The sequence below is a fragment of the Hyperoodon ampullatus genome, assembly GCF_949752795.1.
Source record: "Hyperoodon ampullatus genome assembly, chromosome: 4".
Classification (NCBI taxonomy): Eukaryota; Metazoa; Chordata; class Mammalia; order Artiodactyla; family Ziphiidae; genus Hyperoodon; species Hyperoodon ampullatus.
The window spans coordinates 5,456,223-5,482,506 of NC_136917.1; the positions used below are offsets into that span (position 1 = coordinate 5,456,223).

The 26,284-nt window shown below is 45.7% G+C and overlaps 1 protein-coding gene across 1 annotated transcript in view; it reads right to left on the bottom strand.

Annotated features, from left to right (window-relative positions):
* The window catches only part of ATP10B (ATPase phospholipid transporting 10B (putative)), a gene marked incomplete at its 3' end in the record, with an annotated part of 338,125 nt that overhangs the window by 8,365 nt on the left and 303,476 nt on the right, over nt 1–26,284 (bottom strand). Inside the window, exons 15-23 of the mRNA XM_079703067.1 lie at nt 14,710–14,901; nt 12,399–12,999; nt 9,308–9,459; nt 7,269–7,395; nt 6,505–6,793; nt 6,005–6,056; nt 5,675–5,696; nt 3,792–3,976; nt 1,077–1,126 (exon numbers count right to left, since the gene is read on the bottom strand). Coding sequence (XP_079559193.1) covers nt 1,077–1,126; nt 3,792–3,976; nt 5,675–5,696; nt 6,005–6,056; nt 6,505–6,793; nt 7,269–7,395; nt 9,308–9,459; nt 12,399–12,999; nt 14,710–14,901 — 1,670 coding nt within the window. The remainder of the gene's footprint in view (nt 1–1,076; nt 1,127–3,791; nt 3,977–5,674; nt 5,697–6,004; nt 6,057–6,504; nt 6,794–7,268; nt 7,396–9,307; nt 9,460–12,398; nt 13,000–14,709; nt 14,902–26,284) is intronic.

Genomic DNA, 26,284 nt, shown 5'->3' on the forward strand with positions numbered 1-26,284 from the left:
TTGTGGCTGGCTTGATCTTCTATCCAGACCACTAGAACTTTCTCTGTATCAGCAGTAAGGCTGATTCACTTTCTTATCATTCATGTGTTTATCGGAGTAGCACTTTTAATTTCCTTCAAGAATTTTTCCTTTGCATTCACAACTTAGCTAACTGGCACAAGACACCTAGCTTTTGGTCTGTCCCAGATTTCAACATGCCTTCTTTACTAAGCTTAATCATTTCTGGCTTTTGGTTTAAAGCTAGAATTTCTAGCTTTTGGTTAAAAGCTAGAGATATGCAACTCTTCCTCTCAAACACTTGGAGGCCATTGTAGGGTTATTAATTGACCTAATTTTGATATTGTTGTGTCTCAGGGAATAGGGAGGCCTGAGGAGAGTGGGGGGAGACGGAACAACCTGTCCGTGGAGCAGTGAGAACACCGACAACATTTACCAGTTAGGTTCGCTATGTTATATGGGTGCGGTTCGTGGTACCCTAAAACATCAAAGAACACTAGTCACAGATCACCATAACAAATACAGTAATAATAAAGAAGCTTGAAATACTGCGAGAGTTACCAAAATGTGACACAGAGACCCAAAGTGATCAAATGCTTTTGGAAAGATGGCGCCAACAGACTTGCTCAATGCAGGGTTGCCACGAAACTTCAATTTGTAAAAAACAGTATCTGCAAAGTGCAATGAAGTGCAATAAAATCAGGTATGCTGTCAATTCTTCCAACATGTGACTGCAGCAAGTCATTGGAAATATAAGCTTCAAATTAAAATCTCTGAATTTACTTATTTCAAATTTTCTATGTAATAATCACAATCGTTACCATTCATTTAACATTCAGTATCTGTCAGGTACTGAGGCAGGCAGCCTCTAAGATGGTTCTCAGTGATCACCACCTCCTGGTATTCATGTCCTTCCTTGTGTAACCTCCAACCCTTGAGTGTGGTTATGACTAATGACTCCTTTCTAATGAAGAGAATTCTGCAAAAGTGATGGGATGTCGCTTCCCAGGTCAGTTTATCTAAAGACTGTGGCTACCAATTTTGGCAATCTTTCTCACTCTCTCTCTTAAATGGCTTACCCTGGAGAAAACCAGCTGTCATGCTGTGAAGCAGCTCGGTAGAGGGGCCCCTGTGGTGAGGAACCAAAGCCTGTCAATAATCATGTCCTTGAGCTTGAAAGAAGGACTCCTCTCCATCATCAAATGACCCAACCAGTTGAGCCTTCAGATGAGCTCACATCCCTGACTGCTAGCCTGACTGCAACCCCAGGAGAGACCTTGAACCAGAGGTACCCAGCTAAGCTGCTCCTGGACTCATAACCCACACATACTGTGGGATAATAAATGTTTACTGTTTTCAGCTGCTAAGTTTTGGGGTAATTTGTCAACTCATATAAATACTGTGCTAGTAAGTATTGTTCTTCTGTGAACTTATTTAACCCTCCCAATAGCCTCTGAAATAAATCTTTTTTTTTTTTTTGCGGTACGTGGGCCTCTCACGTCGTGGCCTCTCCCGTTGTGGAGCACAGGCTCTGGACGCGCAGGCTCAGTGGCCATGGCTCACGGGCCCAGCTGCTCCGTGGCATGTGGGATCTTCCCGGACCGGGGCACGAACCCGTGTCCCCTGCATCGGCAGGCAGACTCTCAACCACTGTGCCACCAGGGAAGCCCTGAAATAAATCTTTTTAATCCCTATTCTACAGATAAGAAGAATGAAGTTCAGAGAGATATGGTATTTGGACCATATTAAGCCTTCAATATATGTTGTTAATAATAACAATAATAGTTGCTATTACCAGTTCCTATCTAATACTATATAGTCCCTTCTAAAATTCCTTGACAGATCAACATTTCCAGTGGTGGGTTAGTAATTTTCTCATGTTATGGATGAGAACCCTGAGTTCTAGACAGGTCCCATGGCTTGCTTATAGCTTTAAGATATATAACAAAAAAACCATAGCCCTAAATCAATTTATATTGAATCAGGCAGATTAAAACCCTTAGAGGAAATATCCACCAAATATGTAATTACATTAAACTGGGGTTTAAATAAGTCTGAGATTTAGAATAGGTTTCCCCAGTTTCTGTCTTAACATATCTCTGCACCTACTACTTTCCCAAGGGGATGAGAAAGCCTAATTTTCCAGGTTTAGTGGGCCTGGGGGTGTAGGTAGGGCCCAACATTCAGGTACCATCTTGGAGGGTTGTGGACAGCTTTAAAATTGTTGACAGTGACTGAGCTCAACTTGGAACATGGCCCACAGTTCCTTGGGAACTTTGGCTAATTAATCAAGAGACATCTTCCGCTTCCTACAGGAATGCATTGCATTTAACAGAACCCACAGAAGCCCACTCTATCCCCCTCAGGAGCACTCACAGGCTTGTTGATATCCTCCTCCTGGAATCTGCTGGAGTGAAATGATTGCAAATGGAATTTCCATTGCAAGTGGGGCAGGCAGATATCCACACTATTGCAGGGATCAAGCACTCAAGCAAGCTGCAGATTATTTTCTTTCCTAGGCATAATATTAACGCCAAGATTTCCCTGAGAATAGTTTCATTTTGAAAATTCATTGGGGTTTAATCTAATCATGGCATTATCTGTTCACCTGACAAGAAAGTAAGTGATTTTCCCAATTCATCTAAAAGGCCTCTGGCACTTTTATTAGGATTCACTACCTCTTTAAAAAACATATGTGTACGTGGATTCTTCATGGAATGAAAACCAAATTGAAACCTGTAAACGTCTATTCTGGGTCCAGTTCAGCCTCAGGCAAAAGGGAAGGCGTGAGATCCCATCACCCTTCCTGCCTCTCTTTCTGCGCTGCTCATTCCATCTTCCATCTTCCTCCCGCTCTCCATCCTTTTCCCCATGGTATGTTCTAGGTCTCCAGGTGCCCGTCCCCCCCAACAACCCACTGCTTTCCTTGTTACAACCGCACATCTAATCCAGTCCTGCTGCCTTTGATAGGAGCACACAACTCAATGCCTACTTCCCATATTCATCAGCCAAGGAGATAGTGGAACTTTACATTCTGCAGTTTGCATCATGAAAATAGATTTTTTCCTCCTAAATATAAAACTGTGTTATGACTTTAAATACGCTTCTTTAGACTTTATACGGTCCTCTGTCTCCAAACCTTGCTCCCTGCCACTCACAACCTATTCAGGCTGAAAATTGCAGTTTTCAAACTTGGCTTATCTTTCTCTCTCTCCTCCATCCCATCAAAACATACTGGTCTCATGTATCATTTCCTTCGGGTTTTATTCTGTGGCAACAAATTGCACATATGAATTGGAGCTGAAATTTTAAACTCAGAATCATTTCTATTTAATTGGGGTTTTTCAATGGATAAGTTAATCCAAAGTATAAGAAACAATTGAGGATCTGTGAGCAAACAGTCTGGTATAATGCAAATAGTGCTGGCCTGGCCGGAGAAGAACATTTTAGACTTAGTCCATCAGAAACTACCAGGGTGGTCCTGGGCAAGTGACTTAGCTCCAGTGGTCCTCAGTTTCTCATGTGTAGAATGGGGAGACTGGGCCAAGGATGAGATTCGAGAGAGGCACAACTTGCTACTAGGTACTGTTAGATGTAATATAAATAGACTGGTCAACCATATGTGGGGATGGGGTCAAGGATATTGGGCTGGATGCCTTCTAGGGCCCTCAGAACTCCAAGATTTGGGGGTAGGGGTGCTTCTCCTGTGTACCCAAGTCCCACCCACAATCCCGTCTCCTGTTGGCCTAGAAGCTGCTCCGCACTTGGACATTTGAGCTCTACTTTGGCCTCACCTGACTTTCTGTGTTAATGGAATAAACGGTGTCCGTCTGGTCTAACAGTCTGCAGGCATGGGCAATATTGACTGCCGTCTGCTGCTTATCTCCAGTCAGGACCCAGAGCCGGATCCCAGCCTCCCGCAGAGCAGCGACTGTGTCTGGAACTCCTTCCTGCAGCCGGTCTTCGATCCCAGTGGCTCCTGGAGTGATTAGAGACACCAGAACTCACATTCATGTTGAGCAAGTAGCTGCTTAATTTCCCCAAAGCCCTATCAAGCCAGGCAATGATTATTAACTTATGTCTCATGTTCTAGGCTGTGCTAAATGCCCAGGATACAGCAGTGAAATAGACAGAGCTGGTCCCCACCCTCTCAGTGCTCAAAGGCCTGTTGAATAAGGATTTATAACTGAGCTATGTGAGGAGAGAAGCCCAGGGTGCCGGGCAAACATATATCAGGAGACCTGAACTTCATTTGGAAGGTCAGGGAAGGCCTTGCTGAGGAAGGGCCACTTAAGCTCAGACCTGGGAGATAAACCCAAAAGGTGGGGAAGGAGGGGGAATTCCAGGCAGAGGGATCAGCATGTGTGAAGTCCCAGAGGTCAGAGTAGAAGATGACACAGAAAGGCAGGCAGAGCAGGGAGAGAGACGAGGCCAGGCAGGGAGGGGTGGAGCTGGATCCTGTAGAGCCTGTCAGGGCATGAAGGGATTTGGCATTTATTTGGTAGAAAGAAAGCTATTAAAGGGAGTTAAGTTGGAGAGTGATGGGATCGGTCATGAATTTTAAGATCATTCTCGAGAATGGATTGGAGGGTGGAGGAAGCAGGATGAGATTCAGGGCTAACAGTCAGAGGAGAGCTGGTGTGGCTGGACTGGCATAGCGGCAATAGCAGTGGAAAGATATGGAGAGACTGGAATCTTTGCTCTGCAAGCGCTCACCACAGAATTAACAGAGACTTGGGTTTTTGATAACATTCTTGGAGGGCATTAAAGATGCGGATTCCATCATTTTTTGAATGGTCTCAAGCTTTGAGCCAAACTTGATGATTATATACCCAAATATCCAATAGCTGCTCAGTGATTAAGCAAAAATAAATCTGCATTTAAATTGAGATTCATTTCAGACCACAGACTAATGGCTACCCATCTCACTCTGGGCAGGAACAGGCGTGCCATTTCTTTTAATAATCCCGAGTGACAATAGGTTGGCAAAGCAGTTACATTAGATGCATATTGAAAAGTTGATTTAATATTGTGGGACTCGGTGTGAATGCATGGCAGCTTTTTTTTTTTTTTTTGCGGTACGTGGGCCTCTCACTGTCGTGGCCTCTCCCGTTGTGGAGCACAGGCTCCGGACGCGCAGGCTCAGCGTCCATGGCTCACGGGCCCAGCCGCTCCGCGGCATGTGGGATCTTCCCGGACCGGGGCACGAACCCGCGTCCCCTGCATCGGCAGGCGGACTCTCAACCACTGCGCCACCAGGGAAGCCCTGCATGGCAGCTTTTTAATGGCATGGCAGTTTCTTCGTGGCAGGATGAATTCTCTTCCCAGCCCTAGTCCTCTCCATCGCAAGCCATCTTGAGGGAAGAAAACAAACCTCTCTATCGTGAAATGTGCCTGTTTCGTATTTCAGGCCCAAGTGCACAGGTAAACCAACCCATGAAAAGTGATGCCCGATCGTCGTCTCTTCCGCCAAGCGTTAGCCTTGGAAGGTGAGACTGAAAATGATGTGTGTTCCCGGGAGGCAGGGTGAAGGAGAGAGCAGGAAAAACACATTTAGTTGTGTGAAAGAGAAAATGAAACAGGAAGGTGGTGAGAGCCTTTCTCAGCCAGGGGAGCCGACGACGGGTCCTGACAGGTGTGTTCTTTCATGAACTACCGGCTCAGGGGCATTTCTCACCAGCTGAGGCCAGAAGGCTCCCCTGAAACAGAAGAAACCGCAGGGGAGAGGGTGTGAAGGGGGGTCAGGTGCCCTCATGGGATGACATTCCAGGGGTGGCCCGGGGTGCCGGATGGAGCTGTCTGGACTAGCTACCCTCTAGTTCCTGTTAAAATGGGTTCTCGAGGCCAGCTTTCAAGGGGGCCTTGTGAGGCAGCAGACAAAAGCCCCTGCAGTCCAAACACAGGAAACAAAAAAGCCAAAGGACGTGGGGAGCAAACCTGTCTCCCCCTGTTTTCCACCCATCTGACCAAATCTTGCTGGTACCTTTTATATATAAAGAGGTATTACCGTCTCCTTACAGCGACCCTGGGTCTTCCCGCTTCCACCCTGCTTGGCTGAGCTTGGTGATTTAGCCAGAGGAGGCACAAAGGCTCAGAGGGGTATGGGGATGTGTCCCTGAGCACACAGCAAGGTCTCCACAGGGCCAAGATGTGGCCTTCATCCCCAGGCCAGCACTGCCTCCCAAGATGAAAGAAGCCTTTTGCCACATGGCCAGTATGTGCATGCTGTTCAGGCATCGCCTTTCCTGGATCTTATTCCCGAGCTGTGAAGAGATTAGTCTGATACATAAAGCCTCCCCCTTCTCCCTGGGCAACGCTCTTCCTTCAACAGAAATCCAACGCTGTCTCTTAGCTGGTGTTTTCCATCTTTCCCCCGAGAGTATCTATCTAACTTCTATACGTCTTTACAGCAGCAGAGTGATTTTTGTAAAACACAAATCTGTCCCTGCTTTGATCCCCGTCCCCTCTCCAAACCTTTAGCCTATGATCTACACGGCCCTTCATAACCTGCATCCTGCTGATCTCTTGCGCCTCGCCTCATCCTGTTGATCTCCCCCGCGCTCTGGGGTCCAGACGTAGAAGACCTCTGAGTCTCCAGCTAGCCCAGGCTTTCCTGCCTCCAGGCCTTCATTCGGGTCCTGCCCTCTCCTGGAACACCCTCCCCCTTTGACCGGCTCCTTTTCTCTGCTCAGTTCTGGCTGCGCTGCACCCTTCTTGGCTCCACAGTAGGTTGCCACCTTCTCCTTTGTGCTTTCATCCCACCAGGTACATCTTCCAGCCCACCTCTCATCACACTCTGTTGAAATTACTTGTTTAATCATCCAAGTGTCTTTGCTAGACTCTGAGCTCCAGGAGGGCAGGGTCTGTGTTGCTTTTTAAAAAATTTTTATGGGAGTATAGTTGATTTACAGTGTTGTGTTAGTTTCAGGTGAGGGTCTGCGGCTCTTGTTCCCTGTTGTAGCCATGATACTTAGCATGCTACTTGGCACATAGTAAGTGCTCAATAAACACTTGAACGACTGGAGGAGAAGCAACCAGGCTTCATCCAGCAGGGAGTGCAGGAATGCTCCTGGGGCATCCTCGGGAAGCTGCGTGTGGAGTCTGGGTTGGATATCGGCACAGCCCATTGGCGTCAAATGCCTGGAAGGGCACCCCAGGGAGGTTCCTAATCGAGACACATTTGTAGCAGTGTCAGAATCAAGGCCAAGAACTCCTTTTCCAGCTTGCAGTATTCCTTTTTAAAAATGTAATGATAACTTATTTTTACCTACCGAGTAAGGTGAGTTGATTCTCCAGGTGCTGTGCTGTCTCCATGAGAAGCTCATCTCTGTTGTTGAGGGACGCCTCAGCCTCACGCCGGAAACTGGCCCATGTCTGGAAGTCCTCTTCACTTAAGATCTATGCAAAACGAAGAGGCTTGTTCACAGCTCTGGGTGACTCCCTCCCCCGCCCATGTGCTGGGCCTCCTACGGGCCAGTTGGAGCTTCACTGTACAATTAGATGGGGCTTTTCCCTCTATATATATATATAGTCTTGAATTGATGAAGTATTGGTTCTTCGTGTTCCATTATCATCAAACTTCCGTTGAGCCCCTGTGATGCTCTGGTCACCAGAGACATACCAGTGATCAAGACAGACAAGAATCCTATAGGCCTGAGCTTATATGCTAGTGGAGGGTGAGAGACATTATCCAAGTGAATAATTTAAAAGAATGGATCATGTCAAGGAGTTCCATACAGAAAACAAAGAAGGTGATATGATGGCGCATGACAGGGTAGGGGGATAGTTGTGGGAAGAGGGGTTATTTCATTTGGATCGTCAGGTCCCTGAGACAAGGTGACATGTAGGCTGAGATCCAATGACAAGAAGGGTTCTGTCACGGGGAGGGGTAAGTTCAAAGGCCATGAGATAGCAGTGGACTTGGCTTTCTTTCTGTCCCTTGAACATACCAGTTGGCTTAAGGATGGAGAGCCAGGTGGAGAGGACCAGCAATGAGGCTGGAAATGTGAGGAGCAGCCAGATCTTGCATAGCCTGGTAGACCATTCCACCAGCTACTGGGGGTGCCCAATGGCTGAAAGAATCCAACTAGAGGGCATATCTGGAGTCCATAGCACTTTTAGACCCCTCTGTTGGCATTATATCCTTACTGTCTCTTATAGTAATGAATGACTCTTTTCTTCAAGCATCAAATATTCTTTAATTTTCCCTCCGTGCATGGCACTGTAGGGAAAACCAAGGGGACACAGGTAGGCCTTTTGCTCTCAAGGAAGAACAGTCTCATCAGAGGAGGCCAAATAGGAATAGATCATGTCAATAAAAAATAGAAGGTGGTAAGGATATAATGACAATTTATAGAATAGTAATGCTGGTCACTGTCCCAGGTGCTGTACCTGTGTTATCTTAGTTAATGTCCCTGACAATTATATGAAGTAGGGAACACTAGCACCTTTTTACAGATAAGAACATCCCCAAACTCAGAGAGGTGAAGAAACTTGCCCAAGGTCACACCACGATTGGGATTCGCCCCCTGGTAGGTCTGACTTTAAAGTGGGTGCTCTTAAACTTTATGGTGCACTAAGCACCTACAAAAGAGATGAAGAGCTCTGGGGATTTATGGAGAAGAAGTCCCTTCTAGCCATCTTGAAATGTATGCCCCCCATCTGATTTTAGGTGCCTCATTAGATGCCCCAGCTCTGGGATTCATAGCTCTTTGCCTCCTTTCCTGTAGGGGCAGCAAAGTGAAAGACCTGAAGGGCATAAGGTGGGTAATCTACTTGACTATAGCTGGGACAAGGGCAATGCAATCGGGAATGGTAGGAGCCATGACCAACCTCAGAACACAACAGAATATATCCTTCACCAAAGGGATCAGCTGTTACATGGCTCTAGCTATTTGTAGCTATTCAAGAATGGAGATCCAGTTTTCCAGGTCCTCTGCATTTTCAAGAGAAACCAGAAATCTAGATTTGTATGTGATCACATAAAAGCTCCCCAATTCCAAATCTAGGCAAATAATGCAAATGTTCAAAGGATATTTGAAGGCAAAATTATAACATTAAAAGATGATGAGTTATAGGTTATCGGTTACATAGACAATGGAAAGCAAGGAACCACAAAGCCACACTAATAAGGAACCTTGCCACTCAGATTTTTGTCCCAGCAAAATTGTCAAAGTCATGGGTCTCTGTGGTCAGAATAGATAATTTTGAAAGTATTAAAACAACCAACATTGAGGATCTTCTAAAAAAGAAATAGAAAAGACAGAAGCAGGGTTGAGGCCTTTCAGCCACTAAGCGTGGAATTTCTCACCTTCTTGGTGATGCACAATGTTCGAAGGCCATCTCTTGCATACAAGTCTAGATGCCTCTGGGTCTGGGCTCGGATTTTCCTCATCTTCTTTTCCACATCAGCGTGAGTCGCTGTCAAATAGTCATTGTCCCCCATGAGGTCGTGGGCAATTGCTTAGGGATCCCGTTCCTAACACTCAGGCATCTTTAGAGGAGGAATTCCCTCATACCCCCGCCCCCCGTAAACATGGAACAGCTCTCCCAGGCTGCCCTGGAAGGCAGTAACTCCACGGGTCCTTAAATTGTCTGCTCTCTATATCTGATCATCCAAAGTCTGGCTGAGAGAAGTACTATTTAGGGAAGGTAGGTGGTTCCAGGTATTGTTCCCAAATGCCTGTTTGCAGGAATTCCCTGGCGGTCCAGTGGTTAGGACAACGTGCTTCCACTGCAGGGGGCATGGGTTTGATCCCTGGTCAGGGAACTAAGATCCTGCATGCTGTGAGGCCAAAAAAAAAAAAAAAAAAAAACATGGATAACCCAAACATCTGTTTGAATCAGAACCACCAGGGAACTTAAACCAATAATAGAGATTCACAGGTCAGGTTGAAGGCCTGCTGAATCAGGGGACCAGAAGTCTGAGTGTTTCTTGTTACCTAAGGAGTTTTCCATGTGGCCAGTTTAGCCCTGGATGACCAGTTTGCTAAGTCTCAGACATACTATCCATCACCTTCTCTGTCATCTACTTTAGTCCTTATAGCAAGTTGCTTCCAAGGTGGCTACAGACCTGAATCTCATTACTAAGTTCCTCACCATACTGGGTTTGCTGAGTTAGGCTTAGAAAAAATATTTTTTGGATTCCTATAAATCTACTGTGAAAAATATTTCATTGTGTTGCTCAAAGTCCCCCTTTTGAAGTCCTACATAATACGATTCTCTTAGAAGAAATTTATCTTTTTCTTTTGAAATTCCAGTACTTTGATCTATCAGAGAAAAAAGAATTTTTCAGCCTGGGCTGGTGGTTATGGGGCAGGATTGATGCAATCACCACTTCCTTTATCTAAGATGTGACAGCCATCACTAATCAGTGGCAGCACTTTGTAAATCTGAGCTTGGAAAAAGCTTCTGAATCCTTCTTTACCAGGGCTGGATTGAGATCTTTAGAAGCCCTAAGCGGTAAACAGATTTTGTGCACTTTGTCCATCCCTCCATATAGTGCAAAATTAAAAGTACAATTCTTAACAGTAAGATAAGTATAAGGAAGTCCAACAAAGCTCTGACTTTCTCCATGATACTATTCTAAGGCTGCTTTTATGCAGTATAAAAATCCCTTCAAAGATTATTTTCTCATTTTTCAGATGCTACTGGTTTCCTGGTACCTTAACGACAGTCTTTGTACCTTATCTTTTTTTTTTTTTTTTTTTTGTGGTACACGGGCCTCTCACTGCTGTGGCCTCTCCCGTTGCAGAGCACAGGCTCCGGACGTGCAGGCTCAGCGTCCATGGCTCACGGGCCCAGCTGCTCCGCGGCATGTGGGATCTTTCCGGACCGGGGCACGAACCCGTGTCCCCTGCATCAGCAGGCGGACTCTCAACAACTGCGCCACCAGGAAAGCCCTGTACCTTATCTTTTTGAGCACTATCCACAATATTTTATTTTCAAAGACATCACCTCCTGAGATTAAACACCTTTTGCCTTCTACCTGTGTGCCTTTGAGTTTACATTTTTGCTCAGGCTACCAGGAACCTCAGGGTCAAATTGAATGTTCAAACACTGTAAATATATTAAACCCTGAGGTTATTTTTTCCCCCTCCTCTTGAAATCTTTGCTTCACAAATCTTTTTTTTTTTTTTTTTTTTTTTTTTTTTTTTTTTGCTGTACGTGGGCCTCTCACTGTTGTGGCCTCTCCCATTGCGGAGCACAGGCTCCGGACGCGCAGGCTCAACGGCCATGGCCCACGGGCCCAACCGCTCCGCGGCATGTGGGATCCTCCCAGACCGGGGCACGAACCCGTGTCCCCTGCATCGGCAGGCGGACTCTCAACCACTGCGCCACCAGGGAAGCCCCCACAAATCTTATAGTAACACTGTCTATGTATTTTTTATTGGAGGCATCGGTAATCCATTTTGGAATCAGGTGAGGAACAGAGAAAGAAACATTTCCAGGGCAGTGTGGAAGGCTGTTGCCTGGGGATAGAATGCCGTGGCACCCTTGACTCGGAAACACTGAATCCACTTGTCTGCCAGAGTCTGGGGATGAAGAGACTTAATTAGCTCCCTTCCCATTCAAAACACTCATCTATCCCCATGAACCTCTTGGCTCTGATCCATAGCTGATAATTCAGGAGGAACAGGGCTGCCTGGGCAATTCTAAAGCTTGGCTAGAATCTACTACCCTGGGAGAATCACAGCCCCATAACTGTCTTCTCCTTGCTAGCAATCAGGAAGCGGCTGCACACTAATTCATGCTGTTCCAAAATTGGACACTGATATGTAGAGACTTTGGAACATTTTTCTGGCTTGGAGCAAGTTTATGAAAATCTATTTGGGGGAGGCTGGGGAAAGGGATGATAAAGAGGACCACCTGAGGCTTCCCAGAGTGAACCGAGCCTGATGCAGAATTCTGGTAGCACGGAAAGAGCTCTGAACTGGGATTCAGGATACCTCCACATAGGATTTACCACTAGTTAGCTGGGGCCACTTCTTTTAAGTCACTTCCCTCTTTGGGTTCAGTTGGCTTCTCTCCAAAACTAAGAGTTAGGACCACAGTGTGTTCTAGGGTATGTTAATGGGTGTCCTGGTGAAAAAAAATTGTGTATGGAGAGTCCATCTTTAAATGAGTTTGGAAAACTAGAAACTGGGATAAATAAAGTTAAAGAAGTTCCTCTATGACAAGACTGCCCAAACAAAGCCTTTAATAAGTTAATAATGAGCTCTGTAATTCTGCAGGTCGTGGAGACGTGTAAAGCAAGCTGCTTTGTGGACAGCATCTTGAGGGTTTGTGTTCCAGTTGGGACCTGCCGGACTGAGTGACACTATAACCTGAGCCCCTGGTTACCGTCCACGCCGCCTGTTAAATAAGCCCTCTCTTCTTGGAACCCAGTGAGGTGGACTCACCGCAGGCTGGGTCTTCCAGCAGGTCCATGATAACGCAGTCGGCACCCTTGGTGTAGACGACGATCTCACCGGTCAGCGGGTGCCTCACGACCACGGACATCCTCTTCCTGACAGAGTCAAACTCCAGGGTGCAGAGGATGTCGAAGGTGAGGCAGGTGCCCTGGGGCAAGCGCACGGTCACCTGCTTGGGCGTCCGGGACACCAGCGTGAAGCTGTAGGCACGGGCAGCGTGCACCAGGGCAGCCTCATCGGGGCTCTCAGCCTCGTAACAGACTTCGGGGCCGGCCAGGCTGAGGGCCGGGGCCTGCAGCACCTCCTCCAGGGAGGCACCCGGAGCTGCACCCAGGATGTCGGTCTGCTCCCATGTGCTGCTCCTGTAGCCGCCGTCGGTGGAGTAGCTGCCGCTGCTCACAGACATGTTGTCTCTCTCTTCTGAGTCCGTGGTGGGCATGTTGGCCCCCAAACTCTCCCCCAGGTCCATGTCGGAGGGTGCGGTGGTCGAGAATGACTGGCTGAGGCTCGAAAGCTTCAACCTGTGGAACAGCTGCTGAATCTTCTCCAGGGATGTCACCAGAGTCTTGGTCGAGGGTGGCACTGTGACCTTGTGGTAGAGGAGGGAAGGAGACCATGACTCTCCAGGTTGGGAAAACTATCAAGCTGTCTTATGAATCTCATTTTGCAATCAGTGAATTAGGTGGGCCTTCAGTGATGGTGGGCAAGTCTTCTCCCCTCTGTGAGCCTCGGTTTACCCACCTATAACATGAGGGAGTTAGGCCATTGGTTTCCTTCCAGCCCTGACATCATAGGGATTGGCGATACTCATTTTCCTCTATCTTATGACCATCCCACTCTGATCATGGGCAAAGCAAAGCAAAGCAAAGCAAAAGAGACAAAAGCCAGACTCATAGTAGGGGTTCACATGCCCTGCACCCTTACCATCGCCTTGTCTGCTTTATTTTTGCACGCAGCTTCTCACTTCATCCTCCCAGCAATGCTAGGGGAGCCTATCATTATCCCAATTTCTGGATGAGGCAACTGAGGCATAAAGAGGTTAAATTGGCTGTGATCACCCAGTGTGTAGATAGCAGCGCTGGGTCTCAAATCTGGGTCTGTCTGACTCCAGGGATTGGGCTCTTGAGCTACCTGCCAGCTAAAGCCTCCCCATTAACGTGCAAATTGAGAATTGGATGCTGTCCTTCCACAAATGGTACTGCTTTCTCTCTTGAAAATAGGGAGAATTGCTCAGATAATGCTTCCTGCATTCCCAAAACTCCCTGAAGACTTCTGATTACTTGCCAACTTTTCAGGGTAGTTTAGAATCTGGGTGTAATAATGGGGGCTCTGGTTTGGTGCCTGGATGAACGCCTCTTTTTCTTGATTTTGTGGCCACATGTTGTATAACACCCAATTATTCTTATTTTTCACTTACAAGGGAGCTTGGGTGAGAGGATGTGGATAATCAAAGATAAATCTATCTTTGTACTGAAAAATAATTCAGAGTATAATGTCCTATGAGTGGCCATCCAGGTGCATTATCTCCAAACTGGCAGAACTTCACACATGGTGTTAATTATTTTTTTAACCCTCCATTAAAACCAGATACCACTATACCGTGATATTATCACAGAATCGTACAGATCATTCTGCCGTGTATTCACCATACACCCTTCCTTAAGTTCCTCTAGCTCTCTGAGCCACGCCACTGTTTCTTCACGTGTGAAATCCAAAGACATACCTCCTAGGACTGTTGGACTGTGAGGATTAAATGATAGTGCAGGTGACATGTTTGGCATGGAGCCTGGCACACCGCAAGCGCTCAGTAAATATTAACTTTTAACATCTACCCTGCAGACAGACAGACACAAAAATGTGAAACCTATCTAGAGAGCTCATATGGAACTTTTTTTTTTTTTTTTTTTTTTTTTGCGGTACGCGGGCCTCTCACTGCTGTGGCCTCTCCCGTTGCGGAGCACAGGCTCCGGACGCGCAGGCTCAGCGGCCATGGCTCACGGGCCCAGCCGCTCCGCGGCATGTGGGATCTTCCCGGACCGGGGCACGAACCCGTGTCCCCTGCATCGGCAGGCGGACTCCCAACCACTGCGCCACCAGGGAAGCCCATGGAACTTTTAATATTTTATTTAAAAAATGAGATTGAGGCCCAGAGAGGCTAAGAGCTCTGTTCAAGGTCTCACAGTGACGAAATGGTGACAGTGTGGCTAGGACCCAGGTATCTCGTCCCCCTGTGCAGGGCTTCCGCCCTCGCTCCTCCCCCTCCCCCCATCCCTCCCACCTTACCATCCGCGGTCCTTACCTTCTCACAGGGCTCTGCGGTCGTGGACACCGTGACGGAGTTGCAGATGGTTAAGGCCAGGAAGAAGTCAGCAGTGGAGGAGGTGGTGGAGAGGGAAGGCTTGGCAGGTCTGCTGTCTGACAGGGTTTCCAGCCACAGGGCTGCATCTCGTACCTTGGTCAGGAGGTTTTTATCCGGAGTCACATCTTTTTCCTGGGAGAGAAAAGCCCAGGTCAGAGTCTTCCCTGAAGGGACTGGGGAGGAAAGCCCCCTCCGGCAGATTCTTTCACGCCTGGGAAAGGCTGATACAGTCGCCCCCTGCGATCCTGCATCCAGCACGTCTCCCCCCTCCCCTGGGCCTGGTCATTGTAGAGTGTGATTTGGTTCCTCCCTTTCCCTCTACCCCACATGTCCAGCAGTTATAGGCTCTGGTAGTTCTTTCCCCACAGGGTCTCCCCACCATTTACCCCTCATTCCTGATGTTTCCAGCCAAGCGCAGACCCTCTAGCCCTCCAGCTTGGATTTCTGCATCAGCCTCTAAAGTGAAGTGGCTGCCTTTCACCTCTCTTCTTTCAAACCCTTCATATGTATCACCCATTCATCCTCCTAAAATACTATTTCCCTCAAGGTATTCTTGAGCGTGAAAAAATTCCAGGAGATCTTCATTGTAAACACGATCAATTCAGTCTGGCATCTAAATTCTTTCCCATTTGCATTTCCACTCTTGATTCCCACCACTCTGCACTGTGGACCCTCAGCTAGGCCAGGTGGTCTGTTTGCTGCCTCCTGGGGGTATATTCCCCTCCTATGCCTCTGATCACACCCTGTTTGAAGTCGTCTCCTGTCTACCCAAATCCTACCTAGACATCAGTAACCATGAAAACTCCACGGGTCCATGAGATCTGATCCAGCCCACAGTGAGTTCTCTGTCTCTGAGCCGCAGTAGCAGGCTCCTGAATGCAGAATGTGCACAGGAGGCAGGGTAAGGTGAATGAGGGAAGCTGGCCAAGGTACAGATGAGGACACTATGGGATGGGGGGCTGTGAGACCTGGCAAACCCCACCCCACCTAAAAGGGGGCAACTGCTCTGCTACTAACATGCTCCAGGGCTGGTACATTTTGCCAAATCTCTGGATTTTTCAAGATAAAGTAGAGATGATGTGAGAACTGTTTTTTTCTTTTCTTTTCTTTTTTAAAAAAACTGTGGGCTGGATCTGACTCATGGATTTCCAATTTTTCCACATCTTTGTAGAAATTGCCACTTCTACCATCCCTCTAGAATTCACTACATATTGACCTATATTTTAAATTCAATTTTCTTATGTCCATGTTTAATCTCTCTAGAGATAAACCAAGAGCCTGAAAGAGAGAGACTGCCTTTTCCATGAAGTTGTATCTTCTGTAACTCCAAAGGTTGCTTTGTTTGAAGCAGAAGTTCAATAAACACTAGCTCTTCATAGATATGACAAAAGCCATTCCGCAAAAAGCCATTTCTATCAATGTTCAGAGCTCACAGGTTAATTAAAGTTTAGAAGAGAGTCAATGATTGGAAGCGATGAACTGAGGGAATCTTGACTGATTCGTGCAGAGTGAAGACTGAGGGCCAACACGCTAGCAAGTTTTACAAACAAGAACCCACGTTGAGATGAAAAACATCCTGTGGGGAAAGAGTCCTCAGACTGTGTCTTCTCTGACTACCAACTGCAGTGACTCCAGAAGTCAGATTCTAACCTCCCTGGGACTGCTGGCACAGGCGTGAGCCACAGCGGAGGAAACCCAGACTGATGTGGAGGTGGTGTATGGCTGGAGGGATGAGAGTCAGGTTTTCCAACAGCACAGCTTGCTCAGGTAAGTGGACTGCGGGTGGAGCTCACACTGTAAAGGGTTCTGACCTTCATTTGGAGGGCTTTCCCAGAGCCAACACCTACACTTCCAACTTGTTTATACCATCTTAAGAGGACAGTGTCCAGAAAAAAGCCTTTTTATTAAGAGGAAGAGTGAGAGTAAAACCACATTAAGTCTGCATTTCCTTTCCTTGCCCTGTAGCAAGTAATGGTGGGCCATCCATACCATACAGTGACCCTATTTTCAGAAAGCTTAGGAAGGAGCAGGAACCATCCATCCTCCCTGCCTTTGAGTACAGTTGTCATAGCAGGAGCTCACAGTGACGGAGCTAATCCTACCTTTCCAACAATGTCAGTTATGTGATCTCACTGGGTTCTCACAGTCCCAAGTTGAGATGAAACTAGCCCCAACTTAACTGAAACCCAGAGAGATGTCTGACTTGACCAGTGTCACCCAAGGAGTCATTGTAAAGCCAGAATTGATGTCAGACCCCTTGATTGCGAGCCTAGGGTCTTCCTTTCTGTGGTCGTGGTAAAGTAGCTATGTTCCCTTATTAATGCTCCCGTGCGTATTCCTCTAACCAGATTCCAGGGTCCATCCAGTTTACCAACATCACTCACGGGACTCTGAGCCAATTTCTGATAATAGTAACGACAGTTCCATTTCGTGGGGTGTTTCTTATGTTCCGGGTACATCCATTATCTCACTGCATCCCCACAGCACACTATCTACTGAGTACTATTACTCTCCCAGTTACCTCTGTACTTCAAACGAGGAAATTGCTGCCCAGGGAGATTAGGTGTCTTGTCCAAGGTCTCACAGCAAGTTGATTCAAGATAGTCCGACTCTAGAATTCATGTTATTTAACCTCCATGCCAGGCAAGATCTCCCATGAGAAGGAAGTGGACTTTGATACTTGCTGACAGCTGGCATCTTTAGCGTCTGGGATCCCAAATACAACTGACGGGCTTATATATCTAATCCTTAGGGCTCAGCAGGGAGTCCATGAGATTATAAAGGGGATTATGGGGATCTTTTTCAGAAAGTAGATTTCATTTTTTTTTTTTTGGCAGGGGTACATGAATGGGATGCTTTTAACCCTTACCAAAGATACCCAGACTTGGGAACAAGCTTGGAGGTCATCAAGGCCAAATCCCCTATTTTCCTGATGCTAAAACTGAGTGCCAGGTAGGATAGTGAACTCCCCAAGATTGCACATTGAAGCAGGGTCAGAACTAGGACAGTTTTCACACCACCTGACTCCGGCCTCTGACAGCACACCGCTTTGCTCCAAGCTATGCATTGTGTATTTCCAAACGGTGACACAGTTAAAATGATTTAACGGTTATGTATTGCATGTCCATTACTCTCTAGTCTCTAAGTGCCATGAGGGCAGAGACTGTGATGTGTCCCCGGTGCCTGGCAGCCTGTAGGCACTCACTCAAACCTTTGTTGCCTGACTCCTATCTAGGACACCATGCTACCTCAACACTGATTAACCCATGCGGGTTCTTTTTTAAAACTCTTATTTAGTATATTTCTACCCAATCATATAGCAATGCACAAAAAAAAAGTTCTGCAAAGGGCCTGCTTCTCTCTGGCATTGGCAGCAGGCCCAGCCTGCAGGTGTCAGCGGCAGATGTCAGCAGCTTTAGCCAGGCACGCAAACTTGTTTCTGCAGGGCAAGCTTCTTCGTGGTTCCCTTCATCCACAGCCCATTGGTTTGCTGTCCGGTTCATTAACATTTAGGAACTTGGCATGTAGGACGCTTTTAGAGAAAGCAGTGCCCCCAACCCCTTCCAGGCCCTTTGGCTAGTCTATTTCTCTGAAGGAAAAGAAATATACATTTGTGGGGCTACCAGTTGCTCAGATTAGAGCTTTGTGGCAGCTGGGCACCCAACTGGTTGGATTTCTTTCTATTGCAGAACACCTGAAGCTCAGATAAACCCTCTTTGGGGAAGGTGATCTCTGACCTCACACCACACCCTCAAGGATCCTCTCATTATCATCAGATTATATCTATTGACAACTTATAGCAAAGTCAGGGGCTTTGGTAAGTGCTTCCATGTACATCATGTAATCATTATTACAGCATCAATATAGCTACTATCATTCTCCCATTTTATTTATGAGGCAAATGAGGCTCACTGAAGAGAAGTAACTTGGCTAAGCTTCCAAAATCAATTAAAAAGCTGGGTCTTGAATCCAGTTCTGCTGATGCCAAAACCCAAACCCTTAAGCACGATGCCAGCACTTCCCAAACTCTAACATATACACAAATCAGCTGGGTGTATTATTTAAATGCATATGCTGATGCAGCAGGTCTGGAGTGGGGTCTGAGCATCTGCATTTCTACAGGCTCCCAAGCGGTGCTCCTGCTGGGGGTCCGAGGACAAGAGTTTGAGTAGCAAGGCTCTAGGCTATAGGGTTGCCCTATCACTCCCACTTCCTCTCTGACTGGGGAGTGCTTTGCATTGAAGGCTGGGAGAAGAAGGCCAAGCCCCATTCCATTACTCTCCTCTCGGTTTTAGTGACGGCTCACTCATGGTCACATTGATGACTATCACTAATTGGGTGCAGCAGATTGTTGCTATGGGAACCCACAGAGCCAGCGGTGGAAATGAACAGGAACCCTGGTGCATATAGGCCTGGAAGCAAACTCTGTGGCTTGGTTCCTCCCACGCCTCCATCTCCTCCTTCACCTCTCTCCGACCTGTGCCTCTTATTCCAGCCATTCCTTGGAACCCCAAGTCTCCATTTGCTTGTGCAGAATGTCTCCCCTAAAACAACCTGCACTCTCCCCACTAGATGGTCTCTTCTCTTTGCTCTGGTTAACCTTTAAAATTTTGTCTCAAATTCAGCTCTGATGCTAACCCTTCCAGGAAGCCCCCTGATGCCTAGTTTGATGGAGGTGCACCTCTTCTGGGCACCTATAGAACCTCTGCATCCATACACCCCAGCACTGAGAGCAGTGTCCTGTAGGCACTGGGGTTCTTGCCCCTTCACTGGGCTGTAAGTGCCTGAAATCAGGGACAATGCCCCATTAGACTTTACATCCCCAGTGTCTGTAACAGTACTTGCCATATTATTTAGTATTTGTTGACCGACCGACAATAAATGAAAGGCTATTCTAAAGAAATGTAGACACTGAGAATACAAAGACTTGGGAGACGGGGAGGAAGCAGACCCTTCTGTTTGCTTTGGTGAGTGTCTGAACTCGTACAACCATGTGAGAAGTATCGATCAACATTTAAAAAATGCACACCATCTCAATTTAGCAGTTATGCTCTAAGAATACCATAGAAAAACTTACATACATGTATAAACATGTGATGGCTCGACCATCCAACAAAGTCTAACAGCCATTAAAAATGGGATAAGCGGCTCTCCATTGAATATCTGTCAGTTTGTTTACATCTATGAAATATTCCCCAAGATTCATTAGGTTAAAAAAAAGTCCAAAGTCCAAAACAGTGTGTATGCTATGCTTCTGTTTGTGGGAAAGGATGTGTTTCTGTGTACACCCCTCTTGCCTGCTTCTATATAGATACAGCACCTCTGGCAAAGACACAGGAATATACAAATAATGGTTGTCTCTGAGGTGGTGGGGAATAGAGGAGGGAGGGAGGCTTACTCTCTTCATTTGACTTTTGGTTCCTTTTGAATACTTAGCCACGTAGTTGTATTGCTATTGTGGAAACAAACTTTCCCAGTTGCTGGGAAGCTGAAGGCTGAAGTCTTATTTAGGGCAGTCATGTTGTTGCCCTTGATGAGGTTGTGGCCTTGATGATATTGAGTTTGGTTCAAGAATGGGGAGAGCTCAGTATTAGTAAATATTTGCTTAAATAGAAGCATGTGGATTATTAAGGTAAGCTTTTCCCAAATGGGACAGAAGCCCCAAGGAAAAAAACTCAGTGGCCTAATCCAAGAAGAGAGTTTCCCATAGCATCCATTCATGATAAAAACCCTTACCAAAGTGGGTAGAGCGGGATCATATCTCAGCATAATAAAATCTACTTATGACAAACCCACAGCCGACAAAATAATCAACAGAGAAAGTCTTCCTGCTAAAATCTGGAATGAGACAAGGACGCCCACTCTCACCTCTTCTATTCAACATAGTACTGGGAGTCCTAGCCACAGCAGTTAGACAAGAAAAATAAAAGATATCCAATCTGGAAGGGAAGAGGTAAAATTGTCATTATATACAGATGACATGATATTATACATAGAAAACCCTAAAGACTCCACACAAAAACTACTAAAACTGATAAATGATTTCAGCAAGGTAGCAGGATACAAGTTTAACATATAGAAATCTGTTGCATTTCTTTACATTAACAATGAAATATCAGAAAGATAGAGTAAAAAAACAATTCCTTTTAAAATTGCATCAAAAAACCCCAAAACTACAACCAAACTTAGGAATAAACCTGACCAAGGAACTGAAAGACTTATCTGCTGAGAACTATTAAACAATGATAAAGGAAATTGAAGATCATACAAAGAAATGGAAAGATATTCCATGTTCTTGGATTTGAAGAACTAATATTGTTAAAATGAACATACTACTCAAAATAATCTATAGATTTAATGTGATCCCTATCAAATTACCCATGACATTTTTCACAGAACTAGAACAAAGAATGCTAAAATTTGTATGGAGCCATGGAAGACCCAGAATTGCCAAAGCAATTCTGGGGAAAAACAGCAAAACTGGAGGCATAACCCTCCCAGACTTCAGACAATACTACAAAGCTACTGTAATCAAAACAACATGATAGGGCTTCCCTGGCGGCGCAGTGGTTGAGAGTCCGCCTGCCGAAGCAGGGGACACTGGTTCGTGCCCCGGTCTGGGAAGATCCCACATGCCATGGAGCGGCTGGGCCTGTGAGCTGTGGCCGCTGGGCCTGCGCGTCCGGAGCCTGTGCTCCGCAACGGGAGAGGCCACAACAGTGAGAGGCCCGCGTACAGCAAACAAACAACAACAACAACAGCAACAACATGATATTGGCACAATAACAGACATATGGATCAATGGAACAGTAGAGAGAGCCCAGAAATAAACCCACACACCTATGGCCAATTACTCTTTGACAAAGGAGGCAAGAATATACAATGGAGAAAAGACAGTCTCTTCAGCAAGTGGTGTTGGGAAAGCTGTAAATGTAAATGTAAATCAATGAAGTTAGAACACACCCTCAAACCATACACAAAAAATAAACTCAAAATGCCTTAAAGGCTTAAATATAAGACATGACAACATAAAATTCCTAGAAGAGAATATAGGCAAAACATTCTCTGACATAAATCGTACCAATGTTTTCTTAAGTCAGTCGCCCAAGACAAAAGAAATAAAAGCAAAAATAAACAAATGGGACCTAATCAAACTTATAAGCTTTTGCACAGCAAAGGAAACCATAAACAAAATGAAAAGACAACCTACAGACTGGGAAAAAATATTTGCAAATGATGTGACCAACAGGAGCTTAATTTCCAAAATATACAAACAGCTCATACAACTCAACAACAAAAAAACAAAAAACCCAATCTAAAAATGGGCGGAAGACCTAAATAGACATTTCTCCAAAGAAGACATACAGATGGCCAATAGGCACATGAAAAGATGCTCAATATTGCTACTTATTAGAAAAATGCAAATCACAACTATAATGAGGTATCACCTCACATTGGTCAGAATGACCATCATCAAAAGTCTACAAATAACAAATGCTGGAGAGGGTGTGGAGAAAAGGGAACCCTCTTATACTGTTGGTGGGAATGTAAATTGGTGCAACCACTATGGAAAACAGTGTGGAGGCTCCTTAAAAAACTAAAAATAGAGTTGCCATATGATCCAGCAATCTCACTCCTGGGCATATATCCGGAGAAAACTCTAATTCAAAAAGATATATTCAGGGGCTTCCCTGGTGGCGCAGTGGTTGAGAGTCCGCCTGCCGATGCAGGGGACACCGGTTCGTGCCCTGGTCCAGGGGGATCGCACATGCCGCGGAGCGGCTGGGCCCGTGAGCCATGGCCGCTGAGCCTGCGCATCCGGAGGCTGTGCTCCGCAACGGGAGAGGCCACAACAGTGAGAGGCCCGCGTACCGCAATAAAACCCCCAACAAACCAAAAAGATATATTCAGCCCAGTGTTCACAGTAGCACTATTTACAATAGTCAAGACATGGAAGTAACCTAAATGCCCATCGACAGATGAATGGGTAAAGAAGGTGTGTGTGTGTGTGTGTGTGTGTGTGTGTGTGTGTAAGTCAGCCATTAAAAAGAATGAAATAATGCCATTTGCAGCAACATGGATGAACCTTGAGATTATCATACTAAGTGAAGTAAGTCTGACAGAGAAAGATAAATACCACATGATATCACTTATATGTGGATCTAAAATATGATACAAATGAACTTATTTATGAAACAGAAACAGACTCATGGACATAGAAGACAAACTTATGGTTACCAAAGGGAAAGGGGATGGGTAGGAATAAGTTAGGAGTTTGGGATTAGCAGATAGAAACTACTATACGTAAAACAGATAAACAACAAGGTCCTACTGTATAGCACAGGGAACTGTATTCAATATCCTGTAATTAGCCATAATGGAAAAGTATATGAAAAAGAATATGTCTGTATCTATCTATCTATCTATCTATCTATCTGAATCACTTTGCTATACACCACCACAAACTAATACAACATTGTAAATCAACTATACTTCAATTTAAAAAAAAAAGAAAAAAAGAAAGAAGTATCCCAGATCTTGTAAGACCCAGTTCTGTGAAAAGGGTCACCACAGCTGTATGCCCCCATTTGGGACCCTGGGAGCTAAGGGAAGCAAAGCTGAGACAGGCTTCATCCATTTCTTGCCCTGTGTGGTCACATCACTTACTAAAAGATTTTGCGTGCTTGACTAGTTAAATCAGGACTCTTACCTAACCTTGCCGTGGGAGTCTGTGCATGTTGGCTGTCCCTGTCAACCCGGAGCAGACTATAAGTATGGCACAAATATCTTCCCAAGAATGAAAGGAAGACCAAGTTTCAAGAAATGAGGCAGAGGGCCAAAGACATTGCCTTTACTTCCCTCTATTGCATTCTTTCTTGACAGGTGGGAGGGGTCGTGCCCACAGAAGGGAGAGGTGGTGGGATTTGGAACCTGAACGGCCCTGATGCAAACTTTATGATTAGGAAAATAGTCTTTGGTCTGATGACACAAAAATATATTTCCAAGTGGCATGTCTAAACAAAGACTCTCTACTCCAATCTTGGCTGCTTACAGACCAGGGGTGAAAAGGCATTTCATTTTCCCTCTGGCAGGACTATTAAATGCTGGCTCAGAACTCACCACTTTCCTAAGAATATTACCCCACCCTAAAGCCACAGATATTAGAGCAGCCAATTAGACAACAATAACAGATGCTTCCTTGATCTTTGTAGTAAAAGGAAAAAGCCAGCTTTTGTTGTAGTGGTTGTTATTGTTGATGCTCATTTTATTTTTGGTTCAGAGCAATAGGCTTCTTTGGAATGGGGTTGGGTGCTCCGCCATGACCTGGCATCCCTGGGGCTTCAGAGGCAAGTTCTGGCTGAGTTTACAAAGGAAAGGTAAAGCACTGGTTTTGCCAAGAGATTATCCAACGAGGTTGGCTGCCAGACGGGCGGGTGGAAGAGGAGGCAACACAAAAAGCCTGCCAAGGGGTTGGGGGGAGCGGGAGCCAGGAGCCAGGGCATCCCCCTGGGGCTGCCACAGACGTTCTCCATGGACTTACTCAAGGGTCTGCCACTTAGCCACAGAGAGTTTACAGGTTAGTGCCAGAGCCATTTAAGACAGCATAAATCACCCCCTTTAGCCAATGCCTCCCAAGCTGTACAAGGCGCCTGTCTGAGCCAAATGAAGACTATTTTCCAGTGGGGTGATGGTATGCTTAGAGCGTTTCTCAATCTTGGTTGCTCACTGGAATCATCAGAAATAAAAACATGAATGCTCAGGCCCCACCCTAGACCGAATATCCCAGAATCTCAGGGGAGAGAGCTTGACATTGTGTTTTATGAAAACTCCCATTTCCCCTCCCTGTCATCAGTTATGTGAACGTTTGCCCAAGGCAGACATCCTTCCTTTAGAAAAGTCATTTAAAACTTCTATTAGTTATCCATCTGTCTAGAACACATGAGCTTTAAGAATTAAATCCTCAAAATCAACTCACGAGGCATAACAATAATCCCTTTTCAAGATGAGAACATCGAGGCTTCCAGCTCAGTGAGTTGACCGAAGTCACAGAGCTAATACACGGTGGAGCAAAGATGAGAACCTGGGACATTTGACCCCAAATGTGCTTAATTCATAGCTGGCAGCGACCTTGCAGATCAGCACAAGCATCATGGTATTTGACTTTTAGAACAGCCAGTCAGAGTTGTAAGCAACGTATTTTCAGGTGATGAAACAGGGATAGAGAGAAGTTTAACGTGTTGCATAAGGCCACCCAGCGAGCCTCAGCAGAGTTGAAACCAGAGCCTATGTTTCCTGACCCTTGGCCCAGTGCCCTCCCTAACAAATAGCCAGGATGCTATTGTCCCACTGACCCCAGATTTTCAGCCTGACTTGTAGAACAGCATATTTAGCAGCTCACAAAGAGAACACATCACCATCCTCTCCTGCTCAGGCAACAAGAGTTGGGTCCTACTCTATGTGTCAATTTCCTTATTGTTCCTAAATGCATTTAGTTAGAACTGGACTTGGAATGTGCCAGCCAGGCAGAACGGTACCATCCAGGATCTGGAGACAGCTCATAAGTTAACATGTCCCTTTCACTGACCGTCAGCTAAGGGCCCCGAATAAAAGTTATACTGACTGACTCAGGGCTGCAATTTCTCTGGGCTGCTGAGATCTGTCAGGCTGGGCAATGAATCTGTGTATCCCAAATGAGATCTACACAGGAAAGCTTCCTTTTTTCCCCCATGTCCTGGGGGAGACGTTCTCAGATACACGGGATGCCCATGGTATCTAGAACTGGAAGATGCCAAAAGACACCAGTAGCGCAAGACTTACTACCTGTGCCCAATGAGAATTCACTGAATTCATTGTCCAGATATTTAGGTAAAGAGCTGAGGGGAAGGGCATTCCATTCAGAAGGGACAGAATTATATTAAAGAAGGAAAGACTTGACAACATGCATGTCTCGTTGTTACTTCATTTGGGAAAATCAAAAAGAAAAATAAAACCCAAAATCTTCCCAAAGGCATCAATGGATCATTCTTCTTGTAGGTTTATAAGCATCATATGTCTTACCACACTGTTATTGTTTTCTCCTTGCTACTATTGCATTTCTGTGCATGATAATAACATAAGAGAGCTAAACCTGTACTTACTTAAAGTTAGATAAACAACAACCCAGAACATACAGACTCACAGCATTTCTTGTCACAGTCAGAAAACAGAGTCCTGGGTAATGAACACTAGGTAGCAATGTGGAAAAGGCTCTTGATATCGTGTCAGATTAAAAAAACCCAGCAGCTATAACTTATGTGTACTATGACTGCAAAAATGTTAAAATATGTAGTTTGTGTGTGTGCGTGTGTGTGTGTGTGTGTGTGTGTATTAGTGCGGGAAATAAAAGACTGGAAGGAAATTCACCAAAATGATCATTTTGAAAATCTAATGTTCTAATAATGGTATAATAGCACTTTCAGTCCCTCTGTATGTGTGTCTTGTTCAAGATACCTGGGGCTCCCTGAGGCCTTTTCTG